The sequence below is a fragment of the Amblyraja radiata genome, chromosome 19, assembly GCF_010909765.2.
Source record: "Amblyraja radiata isolate CabotCenter1 chromosome 19, sAmbRad1.1.pri, whole genome shotgun sequence".
Taxonomy (NCBI): domain Eukaryota; kingdom Metazoa; phylum Chordata; class Chondrichthyes; order Rajiformes; family Rajidae; genus Amblyraja; species Amblyraja radiata.
In genome coordinates this window covers 20,261,476-20,287,109 of record NC_045974.1, presented here as the reverse complement: position 1 = coordinate 20,287,109, position 25,634 = coordinate 20,261,476, and the positions used below count along the sequence as shown (strand labels likewise).

General features: G+C 47.0%; 1 protein-coding gene across 5 annotated transcripts in view; it reads left to right on the top strand.

Annotated features, from left to right (window-relative positions):
• Nucleotides 1-10,708: 10,708 nt before the first annotated feature.
• The window catches only part of ano4 (anoctamin 4), a 79,420-nt gene continuing 64,494 nt past the window's right edge, over nt 10,709-25,634 (top strand). For 4 of the 5 annotated variants that reach the window (XM_033037893.1, XM_033037891.1, XM_033037892.1 and 1 more), the window contains exons 1-2: nt 10,710-10,964; nt 20,690-20,767. In XM_033037893.1, coding sequence (XP_032893784.1) covers nt 10,760-10,964; nt 20,690-20,767 — 283 coding nt within the window. In that variant the 5' untranslated portion in view covers nt 10,710-10,759. Of the gene's footprint in view, nt 10,965-20,689; nt 20,768-25,634 lie in introns of all 5 variants that reach the window. The other variant, XM_033037895.1, reaches the window with a different exon arrangement.

The following is a 25,634-nucleotide window of genomic DNA, read 5'->3' as shown; positions in this document are numbered from 1 at the left end:
AATGAGCTTCCAGTGGAAGTGGTGGAGGCAGGTTCGATTTTATCATTTAAAAATAAATTGGATAGGTATATGGACGGGAAAGGAATGGAGGGTTATGGTCTGAGTGCTGGTAGATGGGACTAGGTGAGTAAGTTTGGCACGGACTAGAAGGGCCGAGATGGTCTGTTTCCGTGCTGTAATTGTTATATGGTTATATGGTTATTGTCTTTCTGCTGACTGGTTGGCATGCAACAACAAAGATTTTCACTATACCTCGGTACACTAAACTATCTAACTAACTAAGTTCGGGCATGTTCCCAACAACTCTCACCATCTTCTACATTTACGCCATGGAAAGCATTTTATCAGGGTGCATAGCAGGATGTTTTGGGAGCAGCTCCATCTAAGACAGCAAGAAATTGCAGAGAATTGCGGACACAGCCCAGACCATCATACAAACCAATCTCCCTTCCATTGACTCCATCTACACTTCATGCTGCCTCGGCAAGGCCACCAGCATAATCAAGGACGAGTCTCACCCGGTCACTCTCTCTTCTTGCCTCTGCCATCAGGTAAGTGCGAAAACGCACACCTCTAGATCCAGGGACAGTTTCTTCCCAGCTGTTATCAGGCAACTGAACCAACCCATCACCAACTAGAGAGTGGCCCTGACGTACCATCCACCTCATTGGAGACCCTTGGACTATCTTTCATTGGATTTTATAAGACTTTATCTTGCACTAAACATTATTCCCTTATCCTGTACCTGTACCCTATGGACAGCTCATGATGTATAGTCTTTCCGCTGACTGGTCAGCAGGCAACAAAGAAAGTTTTTCACTGTACCTCGGTACAGATGACAATAAATTAAACAAAGCAAATAGTCACCAACAATACACGATGTGGCCTTGACACAGCTACACACAGACCCTACGTGTTCAAGACCTCTTCAGCAGTGTTCATTAACAGCAGGTTAGCTGCAGTCAGGTGAATAGACAATGGAATTTGTAGCAAGGCTCCTGTTTGGTGGAGATATCAGACTCCAATCCTTGTACCAGAGGGTCTCCTGTTGAATGCATTATTCCTCTCTGGGCTACCGAGTATATACAGCACAGAAACATGCTCTTCAAGCCTCTAATCCTCCACTGGACTATGCAGTTGGTTCTCAGTAGGTATAAGACTGTATTGGACCATTGTGGATGTCGTAATACTAGATTGAATTGGGCTACAGTTTAGAGACCACATCCCTTCTTCTGCAGTGGAAAGACACAAAGTGCTGGAGTAACTCAGCGGGTCAGGCGGCATCTCTGGAGAAAAAGGATCGGTGATGTTTTGGGTTGGGATTCTTCTTCAGTCAAAGGGTAGAGGGGAGGGTTTTCTTACCTCCAGTTCCCTTCCTCTCCTCTCATTCTGACCCTAAAAACCAATCCTTTTTCTCCAGAGATCCTGCCTGACCCCGCTGAGTTACTCCAGCACTTTGAGTCGAACATGGATAGGTGACGTTTTGGGTCAGGACCATTCTTCAGACAGTCCAAACCCGAAACGTCACTTATCCATGTTCTCCAGAGATGTTCTCCATGACCTGCTGAGTTACTCCAGCACTTTGTGTCTCTCCTTGGTTAAACAGCATCTGCAGTTCCTTGCTTCTACCGTCCTCTGTAGTGCTAGCCTTGACTTTCCCCGCTGCCTGCACCTTCAGTCTCCACCCCACTCCCGTAAAGATATGAAGGCAGAGTTTGGCAGAGGGGAGGATAGATTAATAGCCAAGATGATAGATAAACAGAAGCTGACATATGAGGTGGTATTTCATCATTCTTAACAAAGATAAATTCCATTGAGAAATAAAGAGTGCAAAAGACTGATCCATCTGTGACTAGCTGAGAAAGTTAAGGAAGGTATTAAATGTGAAAGGAAGGGCAATGTAATGTTGTGAAGATTAGTGGCTTATCTAGGAATCTGGAAAATTATAGAAACCTAAAAAAAAAAGTAATTAAAATGATTTATGAGAGCGAGAGAGCAAGAAATTTAACAAGTGCCCGTAATAATCCTACACAGGCAGAGTGAAGGGCAAGAGTCTAAAGTGTTTAATTGTCATTTGTACCGACAATGGAACAATGATATTCTCGCTTCTTGTACTTTAAAACAATAACATTCAGATAAATATATAATAATCAGTAATACCATAAATTAATAACCGTCATACTAGCTAATCATAATAATGCAAAGCCCAACTCTGCAGTGCAACTAAAAACATAGTCCATAGAAACATAGAAACATAGAAAATAGGTGCAGGAGTAGGCCATTCGGCCCTTCGAGCCTGCACCGCCATTCAATATGATCATGGCTGATCATCCAACTCAGTATCCTGTACCTGCCTTCTCTCCATACCCCCTGATCCCTTTAGCCACAAGGGCCACATCTAACTCCCTCTTAAATATAGCCAATGAACTGGCCTCAACTACCTTCTGTGGCAGAGAATTCCAGAGATTCACCAGTTGCTGAGTTGGCAGTGTTCAATAGCCTGATGGTTGTTGGGAAGATGCTGTTCTTGAACCTGGAGGTCATAGTTCTCCTATACCTTCTTCCCCATGCTAGCAGCAAGATGAGATCATGGTCATGGTGGTGTGGGTCTATGGTGATAATGGCTGCCTTTCTGTGGAAGCTCCTCCAGTAGACCCCTTGGATGGTGGGCAAGCCAGTACCTGCGATGCATCCTGAGACATTACCTGACTAATTCTCTGAGGGACTAATATTTTACCTGAGCTGTGCAGGCCAGGAGAGAGCCAGGGAACAGGAATGAGTGTGTTTGTGGATCGCTCCAAAATTGGTGGTGTAGTGAAGAACGTTGTCCAGCGTTACAACAGGATCTAGATCAACTGGGAAAGTTGGCCAGGGAATGGCAGATTTAATTAAAGTGAACTCAGACAAGTGAAAAGTAATGCACTTTTTATTTTAGTTTCGTTTAGTTTAGTTTAGAGATCCAGCGCAGAAACAGGCCGTGCCGACCAGCGCTCACACCGTTCACTAACACTATCCTACGCACTTGGGCCCATTTACAATTTACAGAAGCCAATTAACCTACAAGCCTGCATGTCTTTAGAGTGTGGGAGGAAACCAGAGTACCTGGAGAAAACCCAACAGGGAGAATGTAGGAACTCTGTATAGACAGCACCCATGGTAAGGATCAAACCCAGATCTCAGGCGCTGTAAGGCAGCAGCTTTTCCACTACGCCACTGTGTTGTATAGTTCCACGACGCTATGACTCTATCTCCTATTCATTGCAACCTGGTTAGATCAGGGTGCAGTGGATGGGGAGGGGGCGCCAGAGTGGATAGGTCAGTGGGAGACATCCTATCATTGTGTGTAGCATTGGGGTTAGACAGCAAGTACAGACTAACGTACAGTGCTGTGCCCAAAAGCATGGGGTGCCGGGAGTTACCATCCTCAGGGCTGCTGTTTTCCAGTGGGTTAGGGAGAGGGTTATGCCATGGCTCTCTAAGCAATCATTGGGCACGATAGCTCTGTACTCTGCCAGCTACCGCGGGCATAGAAACATAGAAAATAGGTGCAGGAGGAGGCCATTCGGCCCTTCGAGCCAGCACCGCCATTCATTATGATGATGGCTGATCGTCCCCTATCAATAACCCGTGCCTGCCTCCTCCCCATATCCCTTCACTCCACTAGCCCCTAGAGCTCTATCTACCTCTCTCTTAAATCCATCCAGTGATTTGGCCTCCACTGCCCTCTGTGGCATGGAATTCCATAAATTCACAACTCTCTGGGTGAAAACGTTTTTTCTCACCTCAGTCTTAAATGACCTCCCCTTTATTCTAATGGGCAGGTAAACAGGCTGCCCATCGGCCCACGGCTGCCCACCTTTGCAGGAACACTGCCCAACCTCATGCAGCAAGGGGCATGAAAGGATGTAATGCCGAGGCTTTATAAGGTGCAGACGAGGCCACATTTGAAGCATTGTGGGCAATTTTGGGCCCATCTCTGAGGAAGTATGTGCTGCCATTGGAGAGATTCCAGAGGAGGTTTATGAGAATGATCTCGGGAGTGATCAGATTAACGTTAATGAAGAGCATCTGATGGCACTGGGCCTGTACTCGCTGGAGTTTAGAAGTATGCGGAGGGATCTTATTGAAATTCACCTGATAATGAAAGACCTGGATAGAGTGCCAATAATCAACGAGTCTAAAAATAGAGTTCACAGCCTCAGAATAAAGGGATGTACCTTTAGAATGGAGATGAGGAAAAATACATTTAGCCAGAGGGAGATGCATCTGCGGAATTCATTGCCACAGATAGTTGGGGATTTTTATTGGGTATTTTTAAAGCGGAGATTAACAGGTTCCTGATTAGTAAAAGTGTCAAAGGTTACAGGGAGAAGGCATAAGAATGAGGTTGAGGTGGAAAAATAGAAAAGGCATGATTGAATGGTGGAGTAGACTTCATGAGCTGAATGGGTAGAAATACTTATGGAATTATAAAACATAGCATTGCTTGCATTCTGATTGGAAGTGTATAGAGGGGACTGGGAATCTAAGGTTAAAACAGGACACTTAGCCCATATCTAGAAGGCCCTCGGCAGCTGAAATGCGACGTTGACCTTTTCGGAATGGGTCAAACTGAAGCCATTAATCTCTCTCCACCGTTGACAGGTCCGACTGTCTCTTCCCAACCTTCTCTGCTGCTTTCTGTTTCCCTGGACCCTGAGTCCTCGCTTTCCCAGGCAGGCATGTCAGAGGTGATTATTGGAAGCATTTCCTACAGCATGGATTAATTATCAGCCTGATTATGATTGATTTGAGCCAAACCCCAGCTGAAGGGCAGCAAGTGACAGATTTAAAAGGTAATTACAAAATTAATTAAACTCTCTCTCATTACAAATAAACATTGAAATGAATTGGCGACATGTGCATTGTGTTTATAATTTGCAAGTTAAAAACCCCCCACTGTACTTGAAGCCTCTTTGTGCCTTTATGTCAGAAACGATTAAATCTTATTCAAACCTTTTAGGGAGAAAGTATGAGTGCAGAAGGGTTGATATTTTGCAGGACTGACCAATTGCTGGGTTTTTATATGTCACTCGTGGAGTTGGCAAAATTCAACAGAGTGAACAGAATGAATGTTGTCAGGTCCCAGATGTGAATTAATCAGCAGTCTTTGAGCTTTAGCACACAGCACATAATCCTCTGACATTTTCGACATCTCCAATGGGATCCCAGCACTAAACCACATCTTCCCATCTCCACCCCTTTCTACTTTCCGCAGAGACCATTCCCTCTTCAACTCCCTGGTTAACTTATCCCTTCCCACCCAAACCACGCCCTCCCCAGGTCCCTACTCCTGCAACCGCAGGAGATGCAACACTGCCCCAAAATCTCCTCCCTTGACTCTGCCCAGGGACCCCGCCAGTCCCTTCACGTGAGGCAGAGGTTCACTTGCACCTCCTCCAAACTCATCTGGTGTATCCAGTGTTCCAGGTGTGAACTCCTATATATCGGCGAGACCAAACGCAGACTCAGCGATCGTATCGCTGAACAGCTCCGCACAATCCACCTTGGCCTACATGATCTCCCAGTTGCCAAACCCTTTAACTTCCCCTCCCATTCCCAACTAAGCTTTCTGTCCTAGGCCTACTACATTGGCAGAGTCAGGCCAGATGTAAATTGGAGCAACAACACCTCATATTTCGCTTGGGCAGCTTATGACCCAACTGTATGAGTATTGATTTATCTAACTTCAAATAACCCTTGCACACCCTCTGTCTCCATCCCTCCCCCTCCCTAGTCACCATACTAGTTTTACTGTCGTCCCGTTGAGTTCCACTCTTCATAACACATTATCACCTATCCCACAGCCAACAATGGACCATTTTACACTACACCTTTACTTAATTATTGTTGCCTTTTGCATGTTTAAGAAAGAAATGCAGATGCTGGAAAAATCGCAGGTAGACAAAAATGCTGGAGACACTCAGCGGGTGAGGCAACATCTATGGAGTGAAGGAATAGGTTACATTTCAGGTCGAGACCCTTCTTCCAACCCAAATGTCACCTATTCCTTTACACCACAGATGCCGCCCCCCCCACTGGGTTTCTCCAGCATTTTTGTCTGCCTTTGTTGTTTTTTTGCATGATCATCCATTCATAACTGCAGTAGTCAAGTCAAGATCTAAATGGTGGCCGACTAGGAAAAGGGGAGATGCAGCGAGACCTGGGTGTCATGGTACACCAGTCATTGAAAGTGGGCATGCAGGTGCAGCAGGCAGTGAAGAAAGCGAATGGTATGTTAGCTTTCATAGCAAAAGGATTTGAGTATAGGAGCAGGGAGGTTCTACTGCAGTTGTACAGGGTCTTGGTGAGGCCACACCTGGCGTATTGCGTACAGTTTTGGTCTCCAAATCTGAGGAAGGACATTATTGCCATAGAGGGAGTGCAGAGAAGGTTCACCAGACTGATTCCTGGGATGTCAGGACTGTCTTATGAAGAAAGACTGGATAGACTTGGTTTATACTCTCTAGAATTTAGGAGATTGAGAGGGGATCTTATAGAAACTTACAAAATTCTTAAGGGGTTGGACAGGCTAGATGCAGGAAGATTGCTCCCGATGTTGGGGAAGTCCAGGACAAGGGGTCACAGCTTAAGGATAAGGGGGAAATCCTTTAAAACCGAGATGAGAAGAACTTTTTTCACACAGAGAGTGGTGAATCTCTGGAACTCCCTGCCACAGAGGGTAGTCGAGGCCAGTTCATTGGCTATATTTAAGAGGGAGTTAGATGTGGCCCTTGTGGCTAAAGGGATCAGAGGGTATGGAGAGAAGGCAGGTACGGGATACTGAGTTGGATGATCAGCCATGATCATATTGAATGGCGGTGCAGGCTCGAAGGGCCGAATGGCCTACTCCTGCACCTAATTTCTATGTTTCTATGTTTCTAAGTCAAGTTTATTTGTCACATACACATACGAGATGTGCAGTGAAATGAAAAGTGGCAATGCTCGCGGACTTTGTGCAAAAAGACAAACAAACAAACTATAAACACACTCATAAACACACACATATTCTTTTACATATTAAATATTGGAAGGAAAAACGTTCAGTAAAGTTAGTCCCTGGTGAGATTTACAGTCCGAATGGCCTCTGGGAAGAAACTCCTTCTCAATCTCACCGTTCTCACAGCATGGCAACGGAGGCGTTTGCCTGACCGTAGCAGCTGGAACAGTCCGTTGCATGGGTGGAAGGGGTCTCCCATGATTTTATTGGCTCTGGAGTTGCATCTTATGGAGTCCAGTAGCTGGACTCCATAAGATCACTCCTCATCCCCCTGTGTTTCAGGGAATAAAGTCCTAGCCTGCCCATCCCCTCCCCATGGCTCAGGCCCTTGAGCCCTGGCAACATCCTTGTAAATCTTCTCTGCACCCTTTCCAGCTTGACAACATCTTTCCTATTACAGAGTGACCAAAACTGAACACAATATTCAAAATGTGGCATCACCAATGTCTTATACAACTGTAACATAACGTCCCAACTTCGATACTCAATCCTCTGACTGAGGAAGGCCAATGTGTTGAAAACCTTCTTAACAACTCTATCTACCTGTGGCATCACTTTCAATGAACTATGTAGTCTTAGATCCCTCCACTCTACAACACTCCCCAGAACCCTGCCACCTTGGTAAGCAACTTGGTTATACTATTCTTGGAGTTTCAACCCAGAATGATTGTGCTAAACTAGTGTAATGACTGGACTGGTATGGAGCACGGACAGACAAGGCACGGGCTCAAGTTACAATCCCATTACAGCTGTTCACACTCAATTATTGGTCATTTAAGAAAATTATCCATTAGACATGGTAACCACAAAAATACCACTGTTGAAAGCTCCTATCTGGTTCACTAATGCCCTTTTGGAAGGGCAATCAGCTGTCCTTCCCTGCACCAGTCTATATGTGACGCCACACAAAACAATGTGATTGACTCTGAAGTGAGTCAAAAGATGCTCAGTTCAAAATCCTTCCTTATTTGTACATTTATGCACTCACATACTATGTCAATGTGGGGAGCGTTTGCTTCTACCGTCTCATAAGTTCATAACTTTATAGGAGCACAATTAGGCCATTTGACCCATCAAGGATAGATAGAGCAGCAATCATGGCTGCTTTATCTATCCCTATCAACCCCATTCTCCTGCCATCTCCCCATAACCCATGACACCCGCACTAATCATGGCAGTGAGTTCAGGAACCGCAGCATCCTCTGGGTGAAAACCATGTCCTTCACTCTCCTGTCATTTGTAGTATTTATCTTAACAGATATCTGGAGAGGACACGTTTAGAGAACTGTGGGCCAGATGCAGGCAAATGGAACTAGCCACAACATGGACAAGGTGGGCTGAAGGGCCTGTTTTTATGTTGTACAACTCTATGACTGCGATCCATGACATTTTGTTAACCTTTTTTTAAATGAAAATTGGTCTTGTTCTACTCAGAATCCTGTGCACCTCACCAGTCACTCCCAGACTCTGTTCTAAGGAAAATGATTCCTGATCAAGTACCTTGAGAACTCTGCACCCCTTTCTTGGGAGATGTGAAGCAGCACAGGACAGGGACCACAGTCTGTGATATAGTTGGTGTTGTGTCCCAGCACCGGGCCATCTTTGCTTCAGCACCTCCTGGCTGAACAATGCTCCATATCTGCACAACCAGCCCCGAGCTGACCATTGGGTCATTGCAGTTTATGGGCGCTTGAGGTGTCATTGTGTTATATGTTACTGGAGGCTATTTAAAAAGCAGTCATTGTTCACACGTGACTCCAAACAACTGCAGCTGCTGGAATACTGGAATAAAAAACAGAAAATGATGTAAATACTCTTCAGAAGATAGACACAAAAATGCTGGAGTAACGCAGCATCTCTGGAGAGAAGGAATGGGTGACATCGTTGGTGTAAACCAGCTTCTGCAGTTCCTTCCGACAAATACTCTCCAGGATGGGCAGAACCTGTGGCGAGAGAAACAGACACCTATTGCAGGTCAGGTATCCTTCACCAAAATTGGGAAAGTGGGATTAAAAAAGTGAGTTGCAAAGTAACATGCATTATTTAGTTTGGTGTCACATTTTGTGATGGTACTATGATCCTGTCTGGCATTTGGAGAGACGAGAATCCTAGAAATTATGATTATCATATAAATCCTACCTGTGACAGATGTAACTCTGAAGTGGCCTCACTGACCCATATGTTTTGGTCCTGCCCACTTTTGGAAAAATATTGGAAAGAAATTTGTGATACTATTTCTGTAGGTTTAGGTATTGATTTACAACCTCATCCTATTGCTGCAATTTTTGGGCTACCAATGTTAGATTCTATTCATTTGTCCCGTTCCGCCCATCGGCTGATTGCTTTTACTACATTAATCGCCAGAAGATCTATTTTATTTAAATGGAAATACTCTAACCCTCCGACCACACTCCATTGGTACTCTGAAACGATATCATGTTTAAATTTAGAAAAAAATCAGGAGTGACATTATTGAACCCTTGGTTAAATTTGATAGGACTTGGGGAAGATTTTCACATGACATAAATTGTCCCCTCTTCAACCGTTATAAAAAAAAATTTACCTTTATACGGTGGAATGGACGATGCCAAACAGGAACTTAAATTGTTGGAATTCTTTGCAGCTCAGATTCTGTTTTGCTTTTTTTCCCCCTTTAGTTTTTTCCTTTTTTTTCTCTTTTTTTTCTTTTTTTTCTTTTTATCTTTTTGTTTTTTTCATATATGTTTTCTTTTAAACATTTAACTATATTTACATAGAGACCAGGAGGTCTATATTCAATGTGTATTTTGACACTGGACTCATATTTAGATTATACCTGTTATTAATGTAATCCTGATCCCTATGTATCAATATCATTGTTATGTTTATCATTATTCTTTTTTGTTGTTGTTTTGTTTTTGTTTTTGAAAAAAAAAGCTGATAAAAAGATTTTAAAAGAAAGAGAATTCTATAAAAAATCAGAAGGATGCGGAAGACATTCACCGGGATGTTACCTGGGCTTGGGAAAGTTGGATAGACTGGAACTTTTCTTTGGAATGTAGGAGGCTGAGGGGTGACCTTATTGAGGTGTACAAGATCATGAGGGGCATGGATAACGTGAACGCTCACAGTCCTTTTCCCCAGGGTAGAGGATTCTGAAACTGGAGGGCACAGGCTTTAGGTGAGAGGAGAGAGGTTTACGGGGGGCCTCGGGGGCAACCTTTTCACTCAGAGGGTGGTCAGTATCTGGAATGAGCTGCCAGAGGAAGCTTTAGAAGCGGATACAATTACAACATTTGGACAGATATATGGATAAAAAGGGTTCAGAGAGCCATGGGCCAAATGCAGGCAAATGGGATTAGCCCGGCATGCCAACTTAATCGATATGGGCAAAGTGGGCCGAAGGGCCTGTTTCTGTGCTGTACAGCTCTCTGACTGTATGCAGCGTTGCCCATGTTTCACCATAACCAGGTTATTTTCCGGGGGCTGTTCCAGAGGCGAGGGGGCGAGTGTCGTGTGTGTGTGATGCTGTGGGTGGCGAGCAACTGGTTCAGTCCCTGCCTGCGGCGCTGGCAATCGCTGAGGTTGTGCCGGTTGTTGGAGGGGAGGGGCGAAGGATCACCCATCTGGGGGGGCGGCCAGATATGCTCACCACGTGAGCGCAGCTGGGCTGAAATATGAGCCAAGTTTAAGGGGGTTGCAGCCTCCTGCGATGGGCTCGGGCAGTTTCCCTGCGCAGGCATGTGGAGCGCTGTCCGCCCCGCCGGTGCTGAAAGCAGGAGCCCGCGGCGCAGCCCGCCGTTCGACGCCAGTGGCTCGCTCGACCCAAAGGGCTACAGGGCGAGAGGCGGAAACGCTGGGCAGCTGCAGACTGTCGGGGAGACCCTGGCACTGGCCGAGAGTCCGCCTGGATTCAGGTCCAGAGCTTCACCTCTCACTGGACAAGGTACAGATAAACCCCTAGTATGTGTATGTGTGAGAGAGAGGGGGAGAGAGAGAAAGGTGTGTGTGTCTGTGTATGGGTCTGTGTGTGTCGGGGTATGTGTGTATGTGCGTCGGGGTATGTGTGTATGTGCCTGTGCCTGTGTGTGCGTGTGTGTATGTGTGTGTATGGGTTTGGGTGGGTCTTTGTGTGTGGGGGTCCGTGTATATGCGGGGTGGGTCTATGCGTGGGTCTGTGCGTGGGTCTTTGTGTGGGTCTGTCTGTATGTGGGTGGGTGGGTCTGTGTGTGTGTGGGTCTGTATGTATGGGTTTGTGTGGGTCTGTGTGTGTGTGGGGGGGGGGGTCCGTGTGTATGGGGGGTGTTTGGGTCTGTGTGTGGGTCTGTGTGTGGGTCTCTGTGTGGGAGGTAAAGGCAAGAGAGAATAAGAGCCAGAGTTAGACACAAAATGCTGGAGTAACTCAGCGGGGCAGGCAGCATCTCTGGAGAGAAGGAATGGGGCTGCCTGTCCCGCTGAGTTACTCCAGCATTTTGTGTCTACCTTCGATGTAAACCAGCATCTGCAGTTGTTACCTCCACATAAGAGCCAGACCTGAAAGATATGGAGAGGCGGATTGTGACAGGGATACGAATAAAGAAAAGGGAACGAGAGGCAGGGGGAGAAAGAGATAATGACACAGACACACACAGATGAACAAAAGAGCGGGAACGCGAGAGGCGGATAGAGAGATAGAAATGAATGAATGAATGTAAGAAACAAAAGGTAACAGGAGAGGGAAAAGGAGAGAGAGGGGCAGGGAAGGGAGAGGTAAGGGGGCGCACGCATAGTGGGAGGTTCAGGGAAAGATCTCTGGAGACTGGCGCAGAGAAAGGGAAGGATGTAAGGTTGAGAGCAGGAAACAGTAACACGGTGCAACGAATGGGAGAGGGAGAAAGAGAGAAGGGGAGAGGGGAAGATGGAGAGAAAGAGACAGGAGAAGAGGCAGAGAGGAAGGGGGAGAGGGGAAGGGGTGGGGGATGAATAACTGTGACACTGGAATCGAGGGACACGGTGGGGATAGAAGAGGGAGAAAGGGATAGTGGGTACAGAAGGTGTCTTGGGTGACAAATCAATCACTCCGCCGAGTAACTGGCTTGGATGTGATCCTGAGCTGTGCGTTGAAGTCTAATGCACACGGCAGGTAAATGAGCGTCAGGCGAGGCTGCTGAAGGCAGGCAGGTGAAGCGCGGCTGCTCAGAGCTACATCGGAATGCAGACGTGATCGCCTACTTCCACCGATCACAGGCAACGCTCTTTTTTAATTTGATTCTCTAGATCGGAAACTCTGGGAAGATATCTTGATAGATTACACTTACGTTTGAGTGCACGAGTCGGCGTTGGTGGGCAATGTTGCCGTTGTGATGGGACGGTCTGTACGGGCAAAGTCTTGCTGAACCACGCCATTCAATGCCCGGAACAATGCATTATGTATGTGGCATCTGCTCGCAGCTTTCACCGAGTGTAGCTTCATAGAGCTGCGTGTCTCATCTGTGTGTTTAGTGGAGCACCTACATTTCTGGGTGATTGGAATAATTGCGACAAGGGAAGGGAGAAGCGCCCGTTGCAGTTTAAAAATCGCCAAATGAAATAATTGTAACACTGGCACTCACGAAACCAGCATGGGGGAGGCAAAACATGACTGAATCTCAGCGTGGTTACAGCTGAGATGGAACCACGCCGAGCTAGACCATTCTGGCCGCTGGATCTCTACTAGGTCTCGTTTTAGAGAAAGCCAACCCGATATATTCCCCTGCCCTCCACCTACCGCCCTACGGGATCAACGCACGGATGTTCTGCAAGGAATAGAGATGGCCTTGATGGCAGCAGTCCGCGGCTACAGGGTTGTCCAGTTGGCTGCTAATGCGTGGCTTTTTCTCTCTGTCCCTGACACTCTCATTCTCATTCTTACTCTCACTTTCTCTCTCTCTATCTCTCTCTCTCTCGTTTCGTCCCCCTTTCTTTGACTTTCTCTCCCTCCCTCTGTCCCCCTCTGTCTTTTTCTAGCTCTCCTTCTCTCTCATCTCCCGTTCACTCTCTCTCTCTCTCTCTCTCTCTCTCTCTCTCACACACACACACACACACTCTCTCTCTCTCTCTCTCTCTCTCTCTCTCTCTCTCTCTCTCTCGCTTCGCCCCCCTCTCTTTGACTCTCTCTCCCTCCCTCTGTCCCCTCTGTCTTTCTCTATCTCTCCCTCTCTCTCTCCAGTTCTCTCTCTCTCTCACCCCCTACCCTCTCTCTCTCTCTCTCTCTCACACACACACACACACACACACACACACCCTTCTCTCTCTCTCTCTTTCTCTCTCTCGCTCTCTCACATACACATCATGTGTCATGGATTCAGATCCCATTCCGACACATCCGGCATGTGCTATATCATCGATGCTTACTATGGAGTGTGGTGGGGGGGTGGTTGCCCCTCACTGGCACATATACTATCCCATTTCAAGAAGGGTGGGCAAGCTCCCTGATGACCTGCGGCCAGTGTTTATGGTATAAGCGAGGCAGGTCATTTTAAGAATAATCTCGCCGAAGGAGCTAACGGTTGATAGTTTAACCAAGAGCATCCTCAGATATCTCACTGCTCTGAAAGTGTTAGTCTGGGGAGCTTGGTGTGAGCCAGTAAGGCTTGTAAATTGTCGCTTGCGTGTAGGATAGTGCGAGTGTACGAGGCGAGGTCGGCGCGGTCTCCGTGGGCCGAAGGGCCTGTTTTCGCGCTCCTGTCTATCTCTAAAATAAACTAGATGGTTGCCTCACCTCCCGACCCGCTGTGTATCTCTGACACACTGTTGCCAAGCCTGGTCACTGAGGCAGCCGCAGAGTGTCTCCAGCATTGGTACTTCAGTACTGAGAACTAAATCACAGCAAGAAACATTGAAGGAGTTCTTCTAGTAAACCGGCAGGAATGCACCGTCAGCACAAATGCCAGGATGGTAGAAGCTTCCAGAAGCAGAGAGGTGTCTAGTTCCAAGGTCAGTTGGTTGGTCAATTAAACTCAATTTCATCACCATGGAAGGAATTGAAGTGTATGTTGTTGATGGGAAAGCATCACGCCACTAATTCTCAGAACCAAGTGTGTGGGAAATGAAATGAAACATTGGAAATTGATTTTTGTTGAAAGTCTCCCGCCTGGTTTGCTGGCCTTGTCGACTGAGTTAGCTGTTGCAGCTTCTGGACTGTGTGTTTACGGCCAGGTGTAGTTTCCAAGATGTTACCTGGGCTTGCAGGCTTGAGTTCTAGGGACAGGTTGGACAGGCTGGGGCTTTTTTTTCTTCAGAGTGTAGGAGGCTGAGCGGTGACCTTGCTGAGGTGTACAAGATGATGAGGGACATGGATAAAGTGAACACTCAGTCTTTTTCCACAGGGTAGAGGATTTCAAAAACTAGAGGGCGCAGGCTTCGGGTGAGAGGGGAGAGGTTTAAGAGGGACCTCATGGGCAACGTTTACACTCAGATGTTAGTCCATATCTGGAATGAGCTGCCAGTGGAAACTATAGAAACAGATACAATGACAACTTTTGGACAGATATATGACGAGGTAGGGTTTAGAGGGATATGGGCTAAATGCAGGCAAATGGGACTAGCCCAGAATGTCATCTTGGGTGTGGACAAGGTGGATTGAAGAGCCTGTTTCCTTGCTATACAGCTCTATGGCTATTTCACTCATTTACCTTCACCATGCCCCTTGCCGTTTTGCGAATTCCCATTCCCACCTGCAGTCCCTGTATCATTTACACATGCCCATGCCGTGCCTGACCTCTCTTGTGCCTGGCTGGATGATGCCACCATGTGGCTGGCTAGATGATGCCACCATGTGGCTGGGCTGGATGATGCCACCATGTGGCTGGCTAGATGATGCCACCATGTGGCTGGGCTGGATGATGCCACCATGTGGCTGGCTAGATGATACCACCATGTGGCTGGGCTGGATGATGCCACCATGTGCACTGGACCCCAGCCGGAAACGTTCCTCACATTGTCTACTTCAGTCACATCCTATCTCCAGGGGAAACAGTCTCAGTATATCCAATCCGTATTATAATTCAAACCAGTCAGGTTTTTTGTGTAGGAAGGAACTGCAGATGCTGGTTTATATCGTAGATAGACACAAAATGCTGGAGTAACTCGGCGGGTCAGGCAGCGTCTCTGGAGAAAAAGTCAGATTTTTGTCAGTGAAGAATGATGGAACAGATAGAATAGAATTGAGGGACTGAAATGCCACCTCTTCTTAAACAACAAGTTAGGTGATGTCATTAGGAGGTTACTGAGTTCCCAGCACAATAAAGAAGTTTCCAACTAGTTAATGGCTATTTATTGCATTTGCATTTACTTGAATCTAACTGCTCAAAGCCTGGACAAAAAAAATAGCAATCGCATTTCAAAATGAATCAATTGCTCAGGAGTTCCCAACCAATTAATGAGCCACTTTATCAACTAAAGGTCCATCTCCCTCTCTGTCTCCCTCTCCCTCTCTCCCTCTCCCCCTCTCCCCCTCTCTCCCTCTCTCCCTACACCCTCCCTCTCCCTCTCCCTCTCCCTCTCTGCCACGGTCTCTCTGTCTGTCTCTCTCTGTTTTTGTCTCTTTCCTGTGTGTGTGTTTGTGTGTGTGTGTGTGTGTGTCTCTCTCTCTCTCTCTCTCTCTCTCTCTCTCTCTGTCTCTGTCTCTCTCTCCTCTCCCTCTTTCTCCCCTTCTCTCCTCTCATTCTCTCTCCTCTCTCACTCTCTCTGTGAGCTGGTAATTTGAAATAAATTGGAACCATGATGTACAACCTTATTGCCGGCGAGGGAATGAGCGATCAGAATGGTCTGTAAGTTCAGTCTTCACCTTGGCTTCACCCCACCACACAGTAAAACCTACCCCCCGGCTGATCTTTCTAATCCTGGTCCTGGTGGCTGCATGGGTTGTCTAGAGGGGTGAAGGGGTTTGCTGCTGGTTTGATGTATCAAGGCCTGGATAATTAGTCATAGAGGCAAACAGCATACAATCAGGCCCTTCTGCCTAAGATCACCCCTCATTCTCCTGTACTAGATATAAAGTCCTAGCCTATTAATAATGTCACATGAAGTGTCATTTTTTTTCAAAAGTGCTAGGTCCACAATGAGGTTGGTTGGAAGATTGGGACTACACCCTAGCTTATGGGAGGACTGTTCAACAGTCTGATAACAGCGGGCAAGAAGCTGTTCCTGAATCTGGTGGCACTTGTTTTCAACTTGACAGGAAAGGGAAGAAGAGGGAATGACGGGGGTGTGAGTGGTCCTCGATTATGTTGGCTGCTTTCCCGAGGCAGAGTGAAGTGTAGATGGAGTCGATGGTGGGGAGCCTGGTCTGTGTGATGGACTGAGCTACAACCACGACTATCTGCAATTTCTTGCAGTCTTGGGCAGAGCTGTTGCCAGACCAAGCTGTGATGCATCACGATACGATGCTTTCTATGGTGCAACTGTTGTAGTTTGTGAGGGTCGTTGGGGATGTGACGCATCTCCACAGTCTTACGCAAACCCATCCAAGATGACTACAAAGGGGTTTCAGGAAAAGCTGGATGAACACAGGGCAGATAATTAAACGCCGGTTCAGTTCAGTTTAGTTTATTTTCACAAGTACCGAGGTATAGTGAAAAGGAATTCAGGGAGAGGTGGGTGAAAGGATAATAAGTAATAAGTAAATTGTAGTAGACACTGCCCAGTCCATCACGGGTACTGACCTCCCCACCATCGAAGGGATCTACAGGAGGTGCTGCCTGAAAAAGGCAGCCAGCATCATCAACGACCCACACCACCTTGGCAATGTTCTCATCTCACTGCTACCATCGGGAAGAAGGTACAGGAGTCCGGGAATGATTACTTCAAGGTTTAAGGACAGCAACCTCAGCAACTGTGATCTTCTATGGACTATGGACTTTGTTTTTTTTTGCACTATTATATCATTAATTTGTTGCATAATTGATTATTATATATCTATATGGTCTGTTAAGCTACAGCTAGTAAGAATTTAATGAGTCCATTGCTGGTATAAATGACAATTAAATAGTCTTGACTCTTGGTTAATAGACAGCTACAAAGAGGCAGAATACGAGTCTCTACAATTTCAGAAGCACTTGCCAGCTGATGCTTGGAGACGTTAAACTCTTCCTGGCAGGGTCTTGGAAAATGTGTTTGGGCGGCATGGTATCACAGTGGTAGAGTCGCTGCCTTACAGCGCCAGAGACTCTCGTTCAATCCTGACTACGTCTGTATGGAGTTTATACATTCTCCCTGTGATCGCGTGGGTTTTCTCTGAGTGCTCTGGTTTGCGCCCACTCTCCAAAGACGTGCAAGTTTGTAAGTTAATTGGCTTTGGTAAAAATTGTAAATTGTCCCTCGTGTGTCGGATTGTGCTAGTGTACGGGTGATTGCTAGTCGGCGCAGGCTCAGTGGGCCGAAGGGCCTGTTTCCACACTGTCTTTCCAAGATTCAAGAGAGTTTATTGTCATGTGTCCCAGATAGGACAATGAAATTCTTAATTTGCTTCAGCACAACAGAATATAGTAGGCATGAATACAGAACAGATCAGTGAGTCCATATAACATTATATAAATATATACACACATCAATAAATAAGCAGATACAGTGCAAATAAACAGATAATGGTCTATTAATGTTCAGAGTTTTGTTTCAGTTGAGTTTAATAGCCTGATGGCTGTGGGGCAGTAGCTATTCCTGAACCTGGACGTTGCAGCCCTCAGGCTCATGTACCTTCTACCTGAAGGTAGCAGGGAGATAAGTGTGTGGCCAGAATGGTATGGGTCCTTGATGATGCTGCCAGCCTTTTTGAGGCAGCGACTGCGATAGATCCCCTCGATGGTAGGGAGGTCAGAGCCGATGATGGACTGGACAGTGTTTACTACCTGTTTAGTCCTAAACTAATACTAAAAAAACACATTATGTGCAAAGGGTTTTGAACATGGTAATAGATTAGTAGCTTATCTTCTGAGTAACACAAACTGCCTCACAGATGTAATTTTGATGGTGCTGTAATTAAATACAGGAGCCAAGGTTAATTTTTTTCCAGGAGTAACTGCGTTTGCAAGTTTCAGAGAGAGAAGTTCGTAGCTGCTGAGTCAGCACGATCAGAGACACCCATCAGCATATTTAATTATCCTCCATGAGCCAGTATCAAAATCTGTAAACAGAAAGAGTATCTGTTTGACTCCGATACAGACTTTTTTTCATCTGACTTGGATTGGATTCTCTGCAACATCGGATGTTGAGGGGAGATCTGATAGAAGTATATACAATTATGAAAGGTATAGTTTAATTTAGTTAGAGATTTAGTGGTCCTTCGACCCGCCAAGTCTGTGCTGATCAGTAATTACCCATACACTAGTTCTATCCTACATACCAGGGCCAATTTATAGAGGCCAATTAAACTACAAACCTGCACGTCTTTGGGATGTGGGAGGAAACCAGAACACCTGGAGGAAACCCACAAGGTCTCAGGGAGAATGTACAGACTCCATACAGACAGCACCCATAGTTAGGATTGATCCCGGGTCTCTGGTGCCGTGAGGCAGCAACTGAATCACAGTAGCATACCCTGCGTTGTGCTACAGAGAGGATAGACAGTCAAAATGTTTTTTCAAGGGTGGATATGTCAAAGAGTAGAGCACATAGGTTTATGGTTAGAGGGGTTCGGTTTAAAAGAGATGTGTGGGGCAAGTGTTTGTCAACACAGAGAGTGGTGAGTGCAGATAGTGGTGTCAGGGGTGATGGTGGAGGCAGATATGAAAGTTGCTTTTAAGAGGCTTTTGGATAGGAAAATTGATATTCAGGGAATGGAGGCATGCGCGTCATGTACAGGCAGATGAGCTTAGTTTAACTTGGAATCATGTTCAGCACAGTCATTGTTGGCCGAAGGGCCTGTTCATCTGCTGTACGTCTGTGTTCTATGTTCCACGACTTACCCAAGCTCAGAAAGTCTTGATGTAGGATTAGGCTGGCAATTGTGTGCAGGTGCTATGGCAGTACTGAGGGAGGGGCGGTACTGAGGGAGGGGGGTACTGAGAGAGGGGGGTACCCAGGGCGGAGGGGGTGGGTACTGTGGGAGGGGGGTAGTGAGGGAGTGTTACACCAGTATTGGCCGAGTGCCGCAGTGTTTGATAACGCTGCCTAAATTGGACAAGACATTAAGTCGATGACCTCTTTGCCCTCTCAGCAGTGAGACATTTTTAGGGAAGAGAGAAAATTCTCAACCATGCCCAAAGGCTAATCTTTCCCCCTAATTTGGGGAAGGACATTCTTGCTATTGAGGGAGTGCAGCATAGGTTTACAAGGTTAATTCCCGGGATGGCGGGACTGTCATATGCTGAGAGAATGGAGCGGCTGGGCTTGTTTACTCTGGAGTTTAGAAGGATGAGAGGAGATCTTATTGAAGCATATAAGATTATTAAGGTAGGCATACTTATCTGGGTAAGTTTCCTTCTTTCTCCCCCCCCCCCCACCCCCCATCAGTCTGAAGAAGGGTTTCGGCCCGAAACGTCGCCTATTTCCTTCGCTCCATAGATGCTGCTGCACCCGCTGAGTTTCCCCAGCAATTTTGTGTACCTAAGATTATTAAGGGTTTGGACACGCTAGAGGCAGGAAACATGTTCCCGATGTTGGGGGAGTCCAGAACCAGGGGCCACAGTTTAAGAATAACGGTTAAGCCATTTAGAACGGAGATGAGGAAACACTTCTTCACACAGAGAGTTGTGATTCTGTGGAATTCTCCGCCTCAGAGGGCGGTGGAGGCCGGTTCTCTGGATACTTTCAAGAGAGAGCTAGACAGGGCTCTTAAAGATAGCAGAGTCGGGGGATATGGGGAGAAGGCAGGAACGGGGTACTGATTGTGGATGATCAGCCATGATCACATTGAATGGCGGTGTGGGCTCGAAGGGCCGAATGGCCTACTCCTGCACCTATTGTCTATTGAACCCCAGTGACACAGACAATCTGGTCACGGACACACTGCTGTCTGTGGGGGTTTGCTGTGCATCAGCTGTCACAACCCAACCGTGAATGAGCCCAGAGATCAGATGTTGATGCTTTGTGACATTCTAAGATCAGGAATGTTGCCACGGAAACCATTCTTGGTGCTGTGACAGTGAGGTGAGGCGACTAATCCCATCACCACCTACCCCTCCCATTGTGCCCCGCGTGGCCAAGGTTGCGGGTTCTCCCCTCTCTGAGAGAATAATCAGGAGGTTTCGATAGTTGCCCTCGCCGATCCCAGGGTTTCCATAGGAGAGAGAAAGACCAGAACAAAGAGCAGGGATGAGGAAAAGGTGCAGACATGTACTGGAGTGTGCCCAGTAACCGGGAGGTTACTCCACGGGGAAGATCAAAGAGGAGGCTCTACTCTGGGAGGAACCTAACGCACTGGGGATTGTGGTGTGGTCATTGTGGTCAGCGGATGGCAAGACCGGGGCTGGGAGACATGGAGATGCAGCAGTTACTAACTCATGGGAAGGCTGGCCTGGGACAGGGGCGGGACTGTTAGCCGCTCCCAGAGGGGCGCGTGAGGGAGCAGCAGGGGGAAGTGGGGGGCGGAGGGGATGGGGGAGAGCTGGAGGGAGTTACGAGAGGGAGATGGGGATGGGGGAGGGATGGGGACTGAGATAGGGATGGGAGAGGGTGGTGCGGTGCTGGGTCCTGACTGCTGTTCATTTGTTACAGATAGAGAATCGAGCAGCACCAGTCACAACCTCTCCACTGGAACCAGTTACTACAGCTGTGTCAGCCAGATCACTGTCGGTAGGTCGCACCTCTAATCTACCTGTCACACCCCTCTTGCACACACGCACACTTGCATAGTCATACTGATCTGCACGCCCACTAATGTACATGTGCATGAACACACACGCTCAAGCACACACACACTCACACAGGCACTCACAAAGACACAGACACACACACATGCGTACACATGCACTCACACAAACACACACTCACACTCACACACACACACACACACACACACACACACACACACACACACACACACACACACACACACTGAAACATAGGCACACAACCCACACACATGCACGCACGCTCACACACACACACACACACACACACACACACACACACACACACACACACGCAAAGTTCTGATATTCCTACCTACCTCATTGTGGACCTTGCACTTTTTAAATTTGCTTTTTCTCTGTAACTGTAACACTATATTCTGTGTCCTGGTATGTTTGTCCTCACTCTAGCTATTCAAGTCATAGAGTCATACAACACGGAAACAGGCCCTTCGGCCCAACTTGGGATACCACCATCAGGAAGTTGCCTCTGAGTCACACAGTATTTACTGCTCTAATTTGTCCAGAACTGACCCATACCCCTCAACACCATTCCGATCCAAGCATTATCCAAATACTTTCTACTCACCGCCACTGCCTCCTCTGGCGGATTGTCAGGCTTGTAGGTTAAATGGCTTCTGTAATATTGTCTGTAGAGTGTAGGATAGAACTAGTGTACGGGTAATCGCTGGGCGGCGTGGACTCGGTGGGCTGAAGGGCCTGTGTTGACACTTTGTCTGTAAACTACACTATCAGTAATGCAGATGAAGGTACACAAAAATGCTGGAGAAACTCAGCGGGTGCAGCAGCATCTAGATGCTGCTGCACCCGCTGAGTTTCTCCAGCATTTTTGTGTACCTTCGATTTTCCAGCATCTGCAGTTCCTTCTTAAACACAGTAATGCAGAGGAGGTGGGGTGAAGGGACTATCATGGGCTCTTCTGTTCGTTGTGATGCACTCGATGGGCTGAATGGCCTAAATCGGCTCCTATATCTTATAAACTTCACTGCATTTCTGTAACTCTGTCTTTCATTTTTTGCAAAGCCATTTCTTTTATCTGTCTTATAGAATGTATGTATAATGCATGTAGATTGTGTGTACACTCACGAGGGTTTGTTCTTTGAGCTGAGAGGGGCAACGTTTGAGATGTACAGGGCAGGTTTTTTTTACACAGGTGATGGCGAGTGCCTGGAACAGACTGCCAGGGGTGGTCATAGTCATAGTCACACAACATGGAACCAGGCCCTTTGGCCCAACTTTCCCATGCCGACCAAGATGCCCCATCTCCTTTAGTCTCACTTGCCCTATGATGGTGGAGGCAGATACGATAGTGGCATTTGGCAGACAAGATAGGCACATGGATATGCAGGGAATTGAGGGACATGGATTATATGCAGGCAAATAAAAGATGTTCAGCATGGACATTGTGGGCCGAATGGCCTGATGCTGTGCTGTACTATTTTATGTTCCAGTGAAGCCTGGGCCGGTATCGGTCTTTATTTATCTATTTATTAATTTATTCATTTATTTTTGTTTTATACATATACTTTTGTTCAAAAAATAAAAATAACATACAGAGTATTAACACAATCCAAAGCTGCCTGTGTTGACAGTTAACAAACAAACGATCATCAAATTAATATATTGGCAGCTTTATCAATAAAACACTCGACTTCCCACGGTGACCAGCGTTCACGGAAGGCCTCCAAAGTCCCCGTGGACACCCCGTGTTTCCTCTCCAGGGACACGCGGACACGGACCTAGGCCCGGAATAGGGGCAGGTAGTCAAGCCCCTGTGCGGCCATCGACTGCCCGCCGCCTGGACCAGTATCTGTGGGAGGTTGTGCTTTAACCTGAAGGAACATCACACCTCCACCAGGTGGGGCTGCTGCCCAGGGATGCCTGCGGTGGACACATGCAGTCAGTGTGTGCAGTAATGCTGGGGGAAGCTGCAACTCTGCAGGAGACAGAGCCAGGGTCTAACCCAAAGGGCAACACTTGGGATCTGAAACTTAAACAGAATGCTGTTTGGTGGCACGATGGCGCAGCGGTAGTGATGCTGCCTCCCAGCGGCAGAGACCTGGGTTCGATCCTGACCACGGGTGCTGTCTGTACGGAGTTTGTACCTTCTCCCTGTGACCGTGTGGGCTTTCCCCAGGTACTTTGCTTTCATCCCACACTACAAAGATGTACAGGTTTGTAGGTCAATTGGCTTTTGTAAATTGTCCCTAGTGCGTAGGATAATGCTAGTGTACAGGGTGATCGTTGGTTGGCACGGGACTTGGTGGGCCGGAAGGCCTGTTTCCATGCTGTCTCTCTAAAATAAAATAAACGTTGTCAATAGTGAACAACTGGAACCAGTGAACGTACAAACCAAAGATCTTAGAGCAGAGCTGTAAGATCTTTGGTACAAACAATGAACACCAGATGCTGGAGTAACTCAGCGGGTCAGACAGCTTCTCTGGAGAACATGGATAGTTGACTGGGAGGGGAGGGAGACGAGAGGAGAGGCAGGACAAAGCATAGCAGGTAATGGGTGGACACAGGCGTGGGGGGGGGGGGGGGTTGGGGGTGTTAGGCAGATGATTGGAACAAAGGACAGAGATTAAAGCAGAAGGTGTGAAACAAAAGGATTGAAGAGTAGCAAATTATGAAGCCAGAGGAAGGAATGTGAATGGAGGGGAGAAATAAGTGTAAGTATAGGTGGGGCACCGGGGATGGGGGAGACATGGAGTGGGGGAAGGTGAGGATAGGGTTTATAATTGCGTAACTTTGGAGAATTCAATTGGAGAATTGTCACCTATCCATGTTCTCCAGAGATACAGACCTGCTAATGGATGCCCCTGTCCCACTTAGGAAACCTGAACGGAAACCTCTGGAGACTTTGCACCCCACCCAAGGTTTCCGTGCGGTTCCCGGAGGTTCCCGGAGGTTTTTGTCAATCTCCCTACCTGCTTCCACTACCTGCAACCTCCGGCAACCACCTGCAACCTCCGGGACCCGCACGGAAATCTTGGGTGGGGCGCAAAGTCTCCAGAGGTTTCCGTTCAGGTTTCCTAAGTGGGACAGGGACATTACTCCAGCATTTTGTGTACTTTTTTTAAACCAGTTTGTGTAGTTCTTTGTTTCAGCACAGCTGCATAGTCGAGTTTATTGTTATCTACACAAGTACGGGAAGGTACAGGTACAATGCAAATCTTGCTTGCGGCAGCATCACGGGCACACAGACTCAGACAGCACACAAAACATTTTCTACATAAATTATACATACATTCTACAAGATAGTGAAAACAAACGGCTATGCAAAAAAAGACAGCTGCAAAAATATGGTTACATAGAAAAATAGAAAATAGGTGCAGGAGTAGGCCATTTGGCCCTTCAAGCCTGCACCGCCATTCAATATGATCATGGCTGATTATCCAACTCAGTATCCTGTACCTGCCTTCTCTCCATACCCCCTGATCCCTTTAGCCACAAGAGCCACATCTAACTCCCTCTTAAATCTAGCCTATGAACTGGCCTCAACTACCTTCTATGGCAGAGAATTCCACAGGTTCACCACTTTCTGTGTAGAAAATGATTTTCTCATCTCGGTCCTAAAAGACTTCCCCCTTATCCTTAAACTACGACTCCTTGTTCTGGACTTCCCCAACATCGGGAATAATCTTCCTGCATCTAGCCTGTCTAACCCCTTAAGAATTTTGGAAGTTTCTATAAAAGTCCCCCCTCAAACTTCTAAATTCCAGTGAGTACAAGCCGAGTCTATCCAGGTTGTGAACATATAAGAGCCCCTCAGGCCACCATACACTGATCACAATGCCAATCTACCTGCCCATCTGTCTCCACATGGTCTATATCCCTCTGACTCCTACCTGTTCATCGCTGTCTAAATCTCTCATAAATATTGCTATTGTATCTGCTTCCACCACCTCCACCAGCAGAATTGTTCTGGCACTCACTACCCTCGGTGTAAAATAAAACAAGGAGTCACACGGCACGGACACAGCCCCTTCGGCCCAACTCGTCCATCTAAGATAGTACATATTGCCTGTGTTTTGACCCACATCCCTCCAAACCTCCCCTATCCTTGTACCTGTCCAAGATTGTTAAGGGTTTGGACACGCTAGAAGCAGGAAACATGTTCCCGATGTTGGGGGAGTCCAGAACCAGGGGCCACAGTTTAAGAATACGGAGTAAACCATTTAGAACGGAGACGAGGAAACACTTTTTCTCACAGAGAATGGCGAGTCTGTGGAATTCCCTGCCTCAGAGGGCGGTGGAGGCAGGTTCTCTGGATGCCTTCAAGAGAGAGCTCTTAAAAATAGCGGAGTCGGGGGATATGGGGAGAAGGCAGGAACGGGGTACTGATTGGAGATGATCAGCCATGATCATATTGAATGGCGGTGCTGGCACGAAGGGCCGAATGGCCTACTCCTGCACCTATTGTCTATTGTCACTTAAATGTTGTTATTGAACCTGCCTCAACTACTTCCTCTGGTAAAAAAAAAGACACAAAATGCTGGAGTATCCCAGCAGGTCAGGCAGCTACCTCATCTGGCAGCTCGTTCCATATACCCACCACCTTCTGTGTGATAAAGTTGCCCCTCGGGTTTGCTTTAAATCTCCCTCCTCTCATCTTAAACCCACGTCCTTTTGTTCTTGATTCTCCTACTCTGGGTAAAAGACTCGGTGCATTCACCCTATCCATTCCCCACATGATTTTATACACCTCTGTAAGGTCACCTCTCAGCCTTCTCCGCTCCACATCATGAGAAGTGAACATGTAGCCTATCCGAACAATGAATATTAAT